Consider the following 11,970-nt stretch of genomic DNA (forward strand, 5'->3'; position numbering starts at 1 on the left):
ATTCATGTATTGCTCTCTTTTGATTATACATACACTGTACATTTGAAGATTATTTCTAACGGGGTATATGTCTGTATGGTGGAATTGCAATAAAAATTCTGAAAGTTACAGCTGAAGGCTTTCTGCATTGTAGGCTAGTATGCATACTAGTATGTAGTATGTGACTTCTTGCCCGTAACCTGCCTACGATATAACAAGTAGCTTTCAGGACACGCCCACCTTTTGGAAGCCGTGTGGGTGGACGCTGATTGGTCAGCACGGGTCACGCACAGCGTCTACGCCTCTGACGCAGCGCGAGGTCGTTTCAGCTTTCGACCATGGCGGAATGTGGTCGGGTTGACAGCAGCAGCGGCAGTCACAGCATGGATAAGAGCATTACCCTGCCGCCGGACGAAATATTCCGCAACTTGGAGAACGCCAAGTGCTTCGCAATTGACATAGGTACCTGAATTATTCATGTTTTACTTACCTTCATTCGCTTTTGCGCGACCTTAATCCCTTTGTTTATTATACGTGTTCTGCGGCAGACGGGTGATTCTGGGATGACAACACATAGAAGAGTAAACAAGACGAAAGTAGCTTTGGATTTCTATCCAAATGTGTAGTTTAGATAAAAATGCAACCAGTGCTAAACCTTTAATGCTACATTTACAACTGCTTTAATCGTTTGTGCCTAACCATTAGTTGTGTAATACTAAGTTGCTTCTAGTTTCTCACCGGTGTTGCAGAATGACGAGCGACCGAGTTAGCTGGCGACTTTAGCCTTATAAACAGGCATGTTTTGCATTTACATTCACAAGAGTTCATATTTATTTGATACCTAACGAGGTATATTACTTGAATTAGTTATTGTTAGTACTAAAATCTACCCAAGTGTTAATGAATTTAAACGAATTCAAACCGGTTGCTTATAAATACACATAACTAAGTTGTCCCCGCGAATTCATGATTACAAAAGCAAGTATGACGTGACTCTTTTGGGCATTCAATTCAACTTTATTTATATAGCGCTAAATCACAACAATGGATTTTCTAAAAGTGTGTGCAGCTTTCTCATATTTCGCAATGTACATCCTGCCACATGCTTAGAGTTATGTCACATTTTTGTCTGCTGAAATGCTGACTAAATATGTTATTATTGTTCTTTATATATTATAAGTTAGCTCAATATAAGCTGAATATTTTTTAGTGTTACATGTTGAAATCAGACAGCAATAATATATTCAAAGATCCCTTCCTGTTTCTGTGTGTTAATCTGAAACGCCTAACATTATCCATTCTCCCTCTATTGTGTCTTTACCAGGTGGATCTCTCACAAAGCTCGCCTACTACTCCACTGTGCAACACAAAGTGGCCAGAGTACGATCTTTCGACCATACTGCAAAGGTAATGAGTGACGTCTTATCTCCACACACCATGTGTCACTACAGTGCAACCTGTGTTTAACAGGGGTGAAGGAACATTATTGGTAGATAGACTTTCTGAGTCTACAAAGTTGGATTTAGCTGAATTTAAGTATTCACACATTCTTCTGTCTTATTCCTCTCTGTTCTGTCTTTCCAGGAGGCTGCTGGTGATAACCTCTATGAAATATCTATGCAGGAAGAAGTCACTGCACGCCTGCACTTTATAAAGTTTGAAAATGCTTACATTGAAACATGTCTGGACTTCATCAAAGACCATCTGGTCAACACCGATACCAAAGTCATCAAAGCCACAGGTGGAGGGGCCCACAAGTTCAAAGAGCTCATCGAGAGGAAACTCCGACTCAAGTGAGTGCACACAAAAGGTCTTATGTGACTTAGTGTTGTCTTATGTCCTAAACATTCAAGGACAAGTTCATATGGCACGTTACAGATGAATTACTCTAGCTAACTGAGCCAGCCCGTTTGACTTGTTTGTTTGGAAAGGGAACCTGTCTCTGTGGCTCTCAATAGCACATCTAGTTCCAGCTAGCTATTGTATTCAATATGATAAAATAGAAGATATGATACGGTCACTATTATGATACTACTATGGTAGGAATAAGAGAGAATTGCGAATAACTCCTAATCTTTTGCCCTTTGTTAGAGTGGACAAAGAGGACGAGATGACCTGTCTTATCAAGGGATGTAACTTTGTGCTAAGGAACATCCCCCACGAGGCCTTTGTGTACGCCAAGCACGCTGACCCTGAGTTCCGCTTTCAGACTAGTCACCCTGACATCTTCCCCTACCTGCTGGTAAACATCGGCTCTGGAGTGTCTATAGTCAAGGTGAGAACAGCTCTGCCACATTCCAGGCAGCTGTAACAAATCGTCGGTGGCTCGGCACAGTGTGGTGCAAGGAACAACAGTTTGTGCGTTTGTGTATCTAGAAAGGACAAATTGTTGTTCTTATCAGGTGTTTTTAAAACCGCCAAATATCAATACTGAGTGCAAAATGGTGGGGGATTAATGTTGGGCTTTGTCCTGTTCTCTCTGTGTTAAACAGGTTGAATCGGAAGACAAATTTGAGCGAATAGGAGGAAGCTCAATAGGTGGAGGGACGTTCTGGGGCCTTGGAGCTTTGCTCACCAAAACAAAGGTATCTTTCATTCATTTGTCCTGCTGTCAGACTGTAATAGTTCAGACTTTGTTGTACCCCGGACACGACCACTTTTCTTTTCATCATTTCTTTTCCCTGCGCCCTTTGAACTTTACCGTTTTCTTTCCTGTAGAGATTTGACGAATTGCTGCAATTGGCCTCAAAAGGGCAACACACAAGTGTTGACATGCTTGTCAAAGATATCTACGGAGGCTCTTACGGGTCCTTGGGCTTGACTGGAGACCTTATTGCAAGCAGTTTTGGGAAGTCTGCTACTGCTGACAAAGGTGATTCAAGCTCCTGAATGTCCGCTACTGCTGGGACATTCATGGTTTTCATAAGGTACTTAAAACAATTGCAACTCGACTTTGAAATGAGGGTATCAGGGATTTTAAGGGTGCCAAGGTTTACAAGCAGCAACAACAAAATCCAGCAGTAAGCACATTCTGGACAGTCGCCACGTGAGTCTCTCCACTGTGAGTTCATTTCTGCTGACTGCTTTTTGTGGTAATGTTATGTTGTGTTGAGAGTAAAATGAGCTAAAAATATTGCTGCACCTTGTCTGACACAAAAATGCAATGCTCTCTATATTAAGGATGCCTGTGTGAAATAGTTTCTTTGCGTTGTGGAATACCTTCATAATCCAATTTGTAATGGGACTAACTGATGTCATTGAGCAGAAGGTTTTAGATGTTTACATGCCTGAAGTAGGACATTCTCTTCGAACAATGAACAACTTTGACCACTAATGGTTGTAGTTCAGAGGCCTTTTGTTATCTTTTGAGCCTGGTCAGTGTTGTGGTGTGGCTTATTTGTGTGTGTGCTTAATATGGATCTCTTCTACATTGTAGAATTCTCTAAAGAAGACATGGCAAAGAGTTTACTGCATATGATCAGCAACGACATCGGACAGCTGGCCTGTCTGTATGCAAAGCTCCACAACCTGTCCAGAGTCTACTTTGGGGGCTTCTTCATCAGAGGACATCCGGTCACCATGCACACCATCACCTACAGCATCAATTTCTTCACCAAGGCAAGGCCTTCTCCTCATCCTTGTCCTCCTCTGATACATAAAGAAGCCAGTCAGAGTGTGGCGCAAACTAGAATTCCCTCAAGCGTGGCTGCTCATTCCAATTACATGTTATTACATATTCTTCTAGTCTGTGACCCGAGTCTTTGTGTCTTTATGAAGGTCTGCATGAACAGCTATTGTTTGTCTTTTCATTCCCAGTATCATAGACATGTTGGTGTCGCCCAGAACTCTGCTATCCGTTGCACTTTGAGTGCATTGCACCACAACCCACAGTTTCCACTAATGACCCTCCTCTGTGTCGCTGATAGGGTGAAGTCCAGGCCTTGTTCCTGAGACATGAAGGCTATCTGGGAGCCATTGGAGCGTTTCTTAAAGGAGCAGAGGAAGACAGTAAGGAAACACGTTTGAATCAGCATTTTAGTCCTCTGTTTAGTTTTCACAGTTTATTTTTTATTGTTTCTATAAATATATGCGCAATACATTAACCTGATAGATGGAAATTGATTAGATTTGAACTTACTTATCTGTTAAAATGTTGCCCAACTCAAAGATAGATACTGTAGCTCGTTCAGATGTTTTACTTCTCCATCCATTCATCTTAATTTACACACACACTCACCATGCAAATCCTCCCTGATGAATACAAATACTGAATTAATGCTGTGAAACGGTGTCCTCATAAACATGGAGCATCTTGTTTCACTGTGCTGACATAATTAAGACTGATGAGGGTTACACAGTGTAGGAGACTGTTGGTAGTTTTACTTAAATGCTGCGTTTTAAACTCCATGGTAGAAGTGACCCAATTTAATTTTCTTTAGCGCTGCCCTGGGAACTAAAGCCTTGTTTATGGATATTTTCAAGTTCAAACCTTTTATCACAGCTATTCAAAAAATGGGCCACTGTAAAGTCTCTCTCAAACATAGGAGAGGATTTGTATTTGTATGACAGCAATGTTTTGGAGAGCCAGGTGATTTTGGCACCGGTTTAATAAAGAAGGTTGTAAAATGTTGGATATGTCAGAATTGTGTCTTCCACTCCCGTAGATCCGAACCAGTACAGCTGGGGTGAGAATTACGCTGGAAGCTCTGGACTGATGAGCGTTTCTCCAGATATGTATCCAATGCAGCGTGCACGTAGTGGAACGGTGAGTTGACAGGAAGCAAAGATCTGACCTGAATATCTGACACTGGGTCGCTCCGATCCCATCCAATCTTTTTTTTCTTTTATCTGTTGACATTTTATTGGTTCTTACTGTTTCCGTCCTCTACCATCAAATTGAGCATTTTCAACTTTATTTGATATTTTGATTTGATTTGTCCCCTCTGAACCCATGAAGCATCTTTTAAGATTTCCATCCATCTTTGTAATCGCAATTTTTCTTTTCATTTCCTCTCCACACATTCCTCTGTGTACCTAACCCTCTCCTTCAGTTTCCCGTAAGTACCTCCGCCCTGTTCACTTGTCTGCACTGATTTGCTGAAACATCGCTTCTGCTCACGGCGGCTTGTCTAATAGTGTCAACACCTAGCATTCACTTGTGTGTTTGATTGTGTAGCGACAAAACATGCGCTTATTCCTGCTGTCTCTCCATTTTTGGGACCAGGTATGTCAGCGTAGCTTTCGTTTTGGGAAAGAGTCGCATTCCAGTCGCATACTGAAGGAAATTTTGTTTGCTGAGCTCTAGACAGAGAAAGAGTAATGTGTAAATCATCTGGTCTTGCTGCTTTCACTTTCAGCACAGAATTATGATCTCTTCATCAATTAATGGATCCTCTGGCTCCCACTGGCTTTGGATTGAATGTTGCAAGAACACTTTCTACTGTTTTTCCTGAGCTTTCTAACAAAACTAACAGGTCTAAATTTCATGCCTTGGTTTTGAGACTGACCTAATGGACAAGGTAGACATCCATCCCCCCTCTCTCTCTGTGCATCTAGTTTGATTTGTTGGAGATGGACCGTCTGGAGAGGAAGCTGGTCAACCTGCCACTGCTGCAGGATCCGTCCTCTTACATCCCCGACACGGTGGACCTCACTGAAGACGCTCTGGCTCGTGAATACTGGCTCTACTGCTTCGAGGAGGCCCTGGATGGGGTAAGATGAGTGTTAAACACATTAACAGGGTTTATGTTGAAATACAGATGAATTAACTTTGTTTGATCATGAAGAACAGAAGATTAAATCAGTGACAAAAATGTATATAAATGATTGAGCAGGTTTTAAATTGCAAATCAGCATTGCAGTCCATTTATGTGCAGTAACAGTTTGTCTGCTCCCTCTGCTGTGGATTGCATGAACTACTAAGAGAACCAGAAACTCCTTGTGTCTGGGCTCACAGCAGTATGTCATCATTTCATCAGTGCGTCTCATCTATGTGACCAGTGTTTCATGTCGATAAGAAGCTTTCCTAGAAGATGAGGCGTCTCTTTGGGACACGGCTTATTACTCTCTCTCTCTTTTCCTCTGAGCAGGTGGTGAAGCGAGCCGTAGCCAGTCAGCCTGATACGCCCCAGGCTCCCGAGCGCGCAGAGAAGTTCCGCCAGAAATACCGACACAAGCTTCAGACACTCCGTAACCAGCCTTGGTAAGGACGTTCTCCCTGTTTGATGCATGCAAACGCCCAGCGGGCGCGTTTAATGACTGAGACTCAATTTTCCTTTTCTTCATCGCCTGCATTAGTTTCATTTCTTCACTGTGCTCCTGTAGCTGCCGATGTGCTTTTAGACTGAACCGTCTGAAAGCAGAGTGTCTGAAAAATTTTATCATGCTGTTGTTGAATGAATGTGATGAAGGGTCATTTGAATAATTAATGCAGTGTAAATGAATGAAAAACAGGGAAGTCAAGAAAATAACAGCTTTGATTGCTAGACTAACTGTCTTGGATGATTATATGGATTGTAAATGAGTCACTTTGCCCTCGACCTAAAGAACTGGCAGGTCAACGCAAGAACAGACCTTGTGTGTTTGTGTGTGTGTTGTGTGTGTGTGTGTTCCTCTGACTAATGTAGAGTGCTTCTCTTCTTGTCTAGTGCTTATGGATCCCTCACAGTCAGAAGTCTGTTAGACACGAGGGAACACTGTTTAAACGAGTTCAACTTTCCTGACCCCTACTCTAAGGTCTGACTGTGAAATCTGTCCTCTATTTCATTTCATTTTTTGTAGTTTTTACTGCGGTTGGTCCCTGACAGAATGCAGATGATTTGTTCCCCTTTCATTTTAGCATAAAGACATTGTTTTATATTTCTAATTCTAGCTATCTCACCAGTCCTTTATCCGATCAAATCCCCTCTCTAATCCCATTCGTCTTGTATTTCAGATTAAACAGAAGGAGAACGACGCCGCTCTCAAGTACTACCAGAAGGCTGTGAAGTCTCTGGATGACTTGAGTTGGGAGGAGAGGCAGTTTGCTCTGGTCAGGGGTGTCCTGGCTGGGAATGTGTTCGACTGGGGAGCCAAAGCTGTGTCCGAGTGAGTGGAGTTCCCTCACAAAACTTGGATCGATTTGGAACATCTGTCTCTCACCCACTGATGCCAAACCTTTGCACATTTTGTCTTGCAGCGTCCTTGAATCTGACCCCGGGTTTGGGTTTGATCAGGCCAAACGGCAGCTGGAAGGTATGGTAGTGTTTCTCCAACTCTCAGAGCAAAGCATTTGTTGGATTGATGTGACTCTGTGCCTTGATACAGTCCAGTTGCACTCCTCCTAATTGCCAACAGAGGGCAGTCAGAACTCACAAACCATTGCCAAATAGCCTCACACACTGTGGAATTAGGATTTGGGCAACACATCACTCGTTCCTTTGTGTAATGTTTGTTTTGAGCAACACAGAGAAATGTATACTACCTGAGAAATGTGAAATGTCTTTCATCAAAACTTGAATGAAACAAATAGAACTTCAGACAGTGTCTCTTTGTCCCCTCAGAGCGACCGTGGCTTATTGATTCCTTCGACCAGTGGCTTGAGAGAGTAAAGGTCAGGTTTTATTTTTATATAAGTATATCATATCCCCTCTTTTATCTAAAGTATTTGACAAGACCATGAACTTACACTTGTTTTACACCATGCGGGAACATTACAGATGTCATTGTTTAAACTGTGATTTGTTTTCCTCCTGTGCTCTGGATGATTAGTGCTTGAATACAATCCATCCTGGTCTTCTCTTTCAGGGTCCTCCTCACAAGTGTGCCTTGTTTTTCGTAGATAATAGTGGAGTAGACATCATTCTAGGGGTGATGCCCTTTGTCAGAGAGCTTCTCTCTCGAGGAACAGAGGTAAGGAACTGTAAAGACCACAATGAAAAGCTGAGACCTATGATAAGACGTTTCTCCAACTCTTTTATCCGTCTTTTCTCAGGTTGTGTTGGCCAGCAACTCTGGTCCGGCTTTGAACGACGTAACCAATGTTGAGCTCCAAATATTGACTGAGAAAATTGCTGCAATGGACCCGGTGATCCAGTGAGTTACTATGTTACAGAACACAGACACACTTTCTATAATTGTTTTCAGTACATTGTGACTTCTGACCTATTAACCTGTGGTCTGTTGCAGGGCCGGTCTGAAGGAGGACAGGCTGACGCTGGTCCAGAGTGGATCCAGTTCTCCCTGCTTGGATCTGAGGTTGGTCACATGTCATCTATTTTGATTTGAGTTTTGGCACCAAATGACCAGACAAGTAAAGTGTAAACATTTTTCCTTGCACATTGTACCAGTGCCTAGTTCCATAATTATCCAAAGCAAAGAACCTGACTGAACCATTAGACTTGGCACTGGCACCTTGTCAAAGGAAAAGCTGAAGAAATCCTCAGATATTCTGCATTATGATCATTTAACTGTTCCTGATCTACTTTGTCACGTCTCCAGCCGTCTGGACAAAGTGTTGGCGATGGTGGTAAGGGAGAGGCAGACCGACCTGGTGATCATCGAGGGCATGGGCCGAGCCATCCACACCAACTACTACGCCATGCTCAGTTGCGAAAGCCTCAAAATGGCCGTCATCAAGAACTCTTGGCTGGCGGACCGGCTGGGAGGGAAGCTGTTCAGCGTGGTGTTCAAATACGAGGTACCACCCGGTAAACTTAGTCAGGACGCTGCAGCGCTCACACCCTCATGAGGTCGCGTTTCAATAGGACAGAGAGCCAAACTGTACAAGAACAACAGATGCAGTAAGCTGTAGCACAGAATGTAAGGGCGATGATTGTATGCTGCCACGTCGTGAATGACTGACTGTAGTGCTGATTGTAATGTTCATGCAGCGTTTTAAGGTGATCAATAACGGGGAAGGTGTTCCACTGATTTTAAAACATTGTCGGATAATTTTATTTTGGGATTGACAAAGATGATTGCTTGGGTTCAGGTCTCTGACCCGTTTTCATGTACAGTCTGTTTGCTGCCATCACTGCCTGCCGATCACATTCAGTACATGAAGTGTTTTGCTTGGAGGTCAATCATGACAGGCTGCGTCATTGACATGCTGCCTACGGATGACACTGTGCCCTGAAAGTGGGAGCTAAGACGCTTTGCTCGTGTGTGTGGCCACAAGGGCAACTACAGCTCTCACTGAGAACACTTTTTATTGGAAAAAAAGTGTGTTTAATGTGCCTTGAGGCTGATGGGGTGATAGCATGATTCACTCATTTCAGTTTGCTTCAGTTCAAGGCTCCGTTATCGCTCTCAACTTTTATTTAGCAGTAAGTTTACACCATAGACTTGATTTAATCCATATATTTCCTGTCATTCGTTACTGCCAGGAAGTTAATTTGTGCACATGGTAATATTACCCAGCATCACTGTTACCACTTGCATCAGGGAAATGTGTGATCACAGTCAGCAAGCAGCACTTTATCAGTCGCATCAAAGAACCAGGACTGTGTTACTCCACAAGGTGGCTGCATGCTACTGTGATGTTGGTTTTGTAGTCTCTCCAGTCTTTCCCAAGGTGCTTGGTGTCATAAATCTACACTGCATATTTCAGGTTTAAATGTTTGATCTTCAATTCGCTAGCAATCTGTCTCAAATCAACATGTAGCTCTTGTTAGCTTCAATGGTATGAATGAACTGTAAAAGAAATTCAAACAAGTACGAGCTGCTATTGTCCCTAAATCAAAAAATGCAATTGTCGGGTGGCAATAAGGCAATAAAAGTACACAACAAACATGTAACACTGTGAGATTGTGAAGTGGATGACTGTATTAATTTGTTGTAGAACTGTTAAATTATCCTAATTCAAGGTGGGATCAGAGTTTGCATCAAAGTATTTCCCAAAGTTGCAGCTGCTTTCCATGTGGACTCACTTTGTGATATTGTAATTTGTACATAAATGTGATATACAAGTGTATGTGTATATATAATTCATCTGCATCACTTCATTTAAGCACACCAAGCACAATTTTGTGACAATCAATTTGAATTAAATGGGGGAAAAACTATGTTTTATTAATTTGTGTGTGTGTTTTTGTATCATTAAGGATCTGCCCGTGGCGGGGCTCAGTGTATGCCACACTCCATTTAAATAGCCAGGATTGAGAATTACCACATTTCCCTGTATAAATCTCAACCTGCCTCTGGCTGTATGGAATCTCGACTCCCTGCTATGTGGTTGATGCCTGCTCGGGAGTTGGATGTTGATAATGTATGAGGAGAACCAGCGGGGGGGCGAGGGATGGGGATCCTGCTTTTCCTTTCCCTCATCACTCCTACTACCAAAACACACTCCAGTTCTGCAAGGTGTCCTCATGCACTTGATGACAACTATGTGTAGGCTCTAAAACCACTGACTAAACTGAATATGTAGTTTGTCTAATCCAAAACCAAATGGAAAGGTACATTTTCAATGCACTTGTAGGATTATACTCTTAACTAACCTAATGAAAACAACAAATTCATATTGAAATGTACATAAATCGATGTATGCTTACTGGGAACAGACCTAAATTGTGTGTTTGGAAGCGTTGTAGTTAAACCAGAGAGACGCTTCTCACACTCCTGGTTACACAATTCTTCATATATGATATAAGAACAGCAGAGCTATCGATTGTTTTGCCTTACCCACATTTCTGCCTTAATTGCAGTTCATACAGAATTGTTATTATAATGATAGCACAGGCTCTGGGAAAGCTTGACTATAACATGTTATTATAATGAGAGTAAACATAAATTTCAGGAGATGTTCTAGCTTGAGCTCTAGCTTCAAAACACATCATAGCTTACCCTTTTGTGGATTTTGAGTAACACCATTGATTTGATGGGTCAGGCGGCTTTAAACAACTTAAAGGTGATCCCTCATTGCATTCTATATTTATATGAATTTGTTTGTTCTCAGTTTTAAGAATGATAATTAGAGATCACCATTGGTTTGCTGTCTACTGAGTTTACAGTGAGTTTGGATTCCTTGGTGATCACAAAATGCTGTGATAATAAAGAAGGTTTTCATTGCAACCCATGTAAGACTGGTTCTATCCGGATATTTGCTTGAGATTTTCCAAAGCCAGTAAGCCAGACCAGCTTGGTTTGTTTGTTGACTAGTTTATTTTTAGTGTCACCTGAACATCCCCAGCAAACATGGGATGTTCAGGTGACATTTGTATTTGGTCCCCATCAGAATGTTCTCTGTGCAACTTTATGAAGACATCACTCGCTTGGTTGGAATGTGATGTAACATAAAGGGAAAGCTACAAAGGCGTTCCTCTAAACCAAGGTAGATTCCTTGAGGTTCTATCTTCATTATGTATAGTCATGAAGTCATTATTGAGGAACAATCCTTCAAGGTTATTCTGTCTTTCTCAAGGTAAGTCCAAGGGATGTTCTCTGAAGGTTGCCAGTTGGGTCTACTTACAAAGCCTTTACCGTCTGTAAAAAGAGGTAAGTATTTTGTCTTTTTTTTAAATGCTGAGGAACATTCCGGAAAATGTGAAGGTTTTCAAAGCAAACATTCTAGATCTCTTAAGAAATCTTCAGTGGGGACAGAGATAAGGAAACACGGTTAAATTTATGCATTATACACATAAATACGTATATTTCTGTTTTCGTTCATCTAAATCCTTCATTGTCAAAACCGGATCAAAGGTTTGAGCGATGAATAAACAAACACATTGTGAATTTTAGTCTGTTATCTTCCTCCACCAGACACAGTTTCATTGCTTTACACTGGACACTCACTAAGTGGCTTCTTACCATTGTTTGCACTCCATCCTTGAAACCAAACGAGTATAAAGCTCACTCTTTGGTTTCAACAATGCTAACAAGCAGTTTTAGGCTGAGGGACAAAACAAAATAACAGGCTAAAATTCTAAATGTCAATCTTTTCCCTGCAAAACATATCAAAAGGCTCATCGTGTTGATTTAGGCTTAGTGTCCCTTTGTAGTCTGAGACCTTTT

At 41.8% G+C, this 11,970-nt stretch overlaps 1 protein-coding gene across 1 annotated transcript; it reads left to right on the forward strand.

The window, feature by feature from the left end:
* The first annotated feature begins 308 nt into the window (after positions 1-308).
* Positions 309-9,663, forward strand: pank4 (pantothenate kinase 4 (inactive)). The gene is made up of 19 exons (XM_076147293.1): positions 309-441; positions 1,304-1,386; positions 1,564-1,772; positions 2,071-2,254; positions 2,472-2,564; positions 2,698-2,851; positions 3,416-3,597; positions 3,906-3,987; positions 4,644-4,744; positions 5,536-5,691; positions 6,069-6,181; positions 6,627-6,714; positions 6,914-7,065; positions 7,157-7,212; positions 7,521-7,570; positions 7,765-7,869; positions 7,952-8,052; positions 8,146-8,214; positions 8,458-9,663. Exons 1-19 carry the CDS (start codon positions 318-320, stop codon positions 8,705-8,707), a joined length of 2,352 nt encoding a protein of 783 aa, XP_076003408.1. The 5' UTR covers positions 309-317; the 3' UTR covers positions 8,708-9,663.
* The last annotated feature ends 2,307 nt before the right edge of the window (positions 9,664-11,970 follow it).

The sequence above is a fragment of the Genypterus blacodes genome, unplaced genomic scaffold (assembly GCF_046128005.1).
Source record: "Genypterus blacodes isolate CSIRO-AG114 ecotype Tasmania unplaced genomic scaffold, CSIRO-AGI_Gbla_v1 ptg000037l_1, whole genome shotgun sequence".
In the NCBI taxonomy this organism is placed as follows: Eukaryota; Metazoa; Chordata; class Actinopteri; order Ophidiiformes; family Ophidiidae; genus Genypterus; species Genypterus blacodes.

Excerpts from the sequence above, each read along its gene's own strand:
- pank4 (XM_076147293.1), top strand. The coding sequence starts at position 318 with ATGGCGGAATGTGGTCGGGTTGACAGCAGCAGCGGCAGTCACAGCATG. Across the intron at positions 3,988-4,643 it reads TAAAGGAGCAGAGGAAGACA|ATCCGAACCAGTACAGCTGG; the intron begins GTAAGGAAACAC and ends CCACTCCCGTAG. Across the intron at positions 4,745-5,535 it reads AGCGTGCACGTAGTGGAACG|TTTGATTTGTTGGAGATGGA; the intron begins GTGAGTTGACAG and ends CTGTGCATCTAG.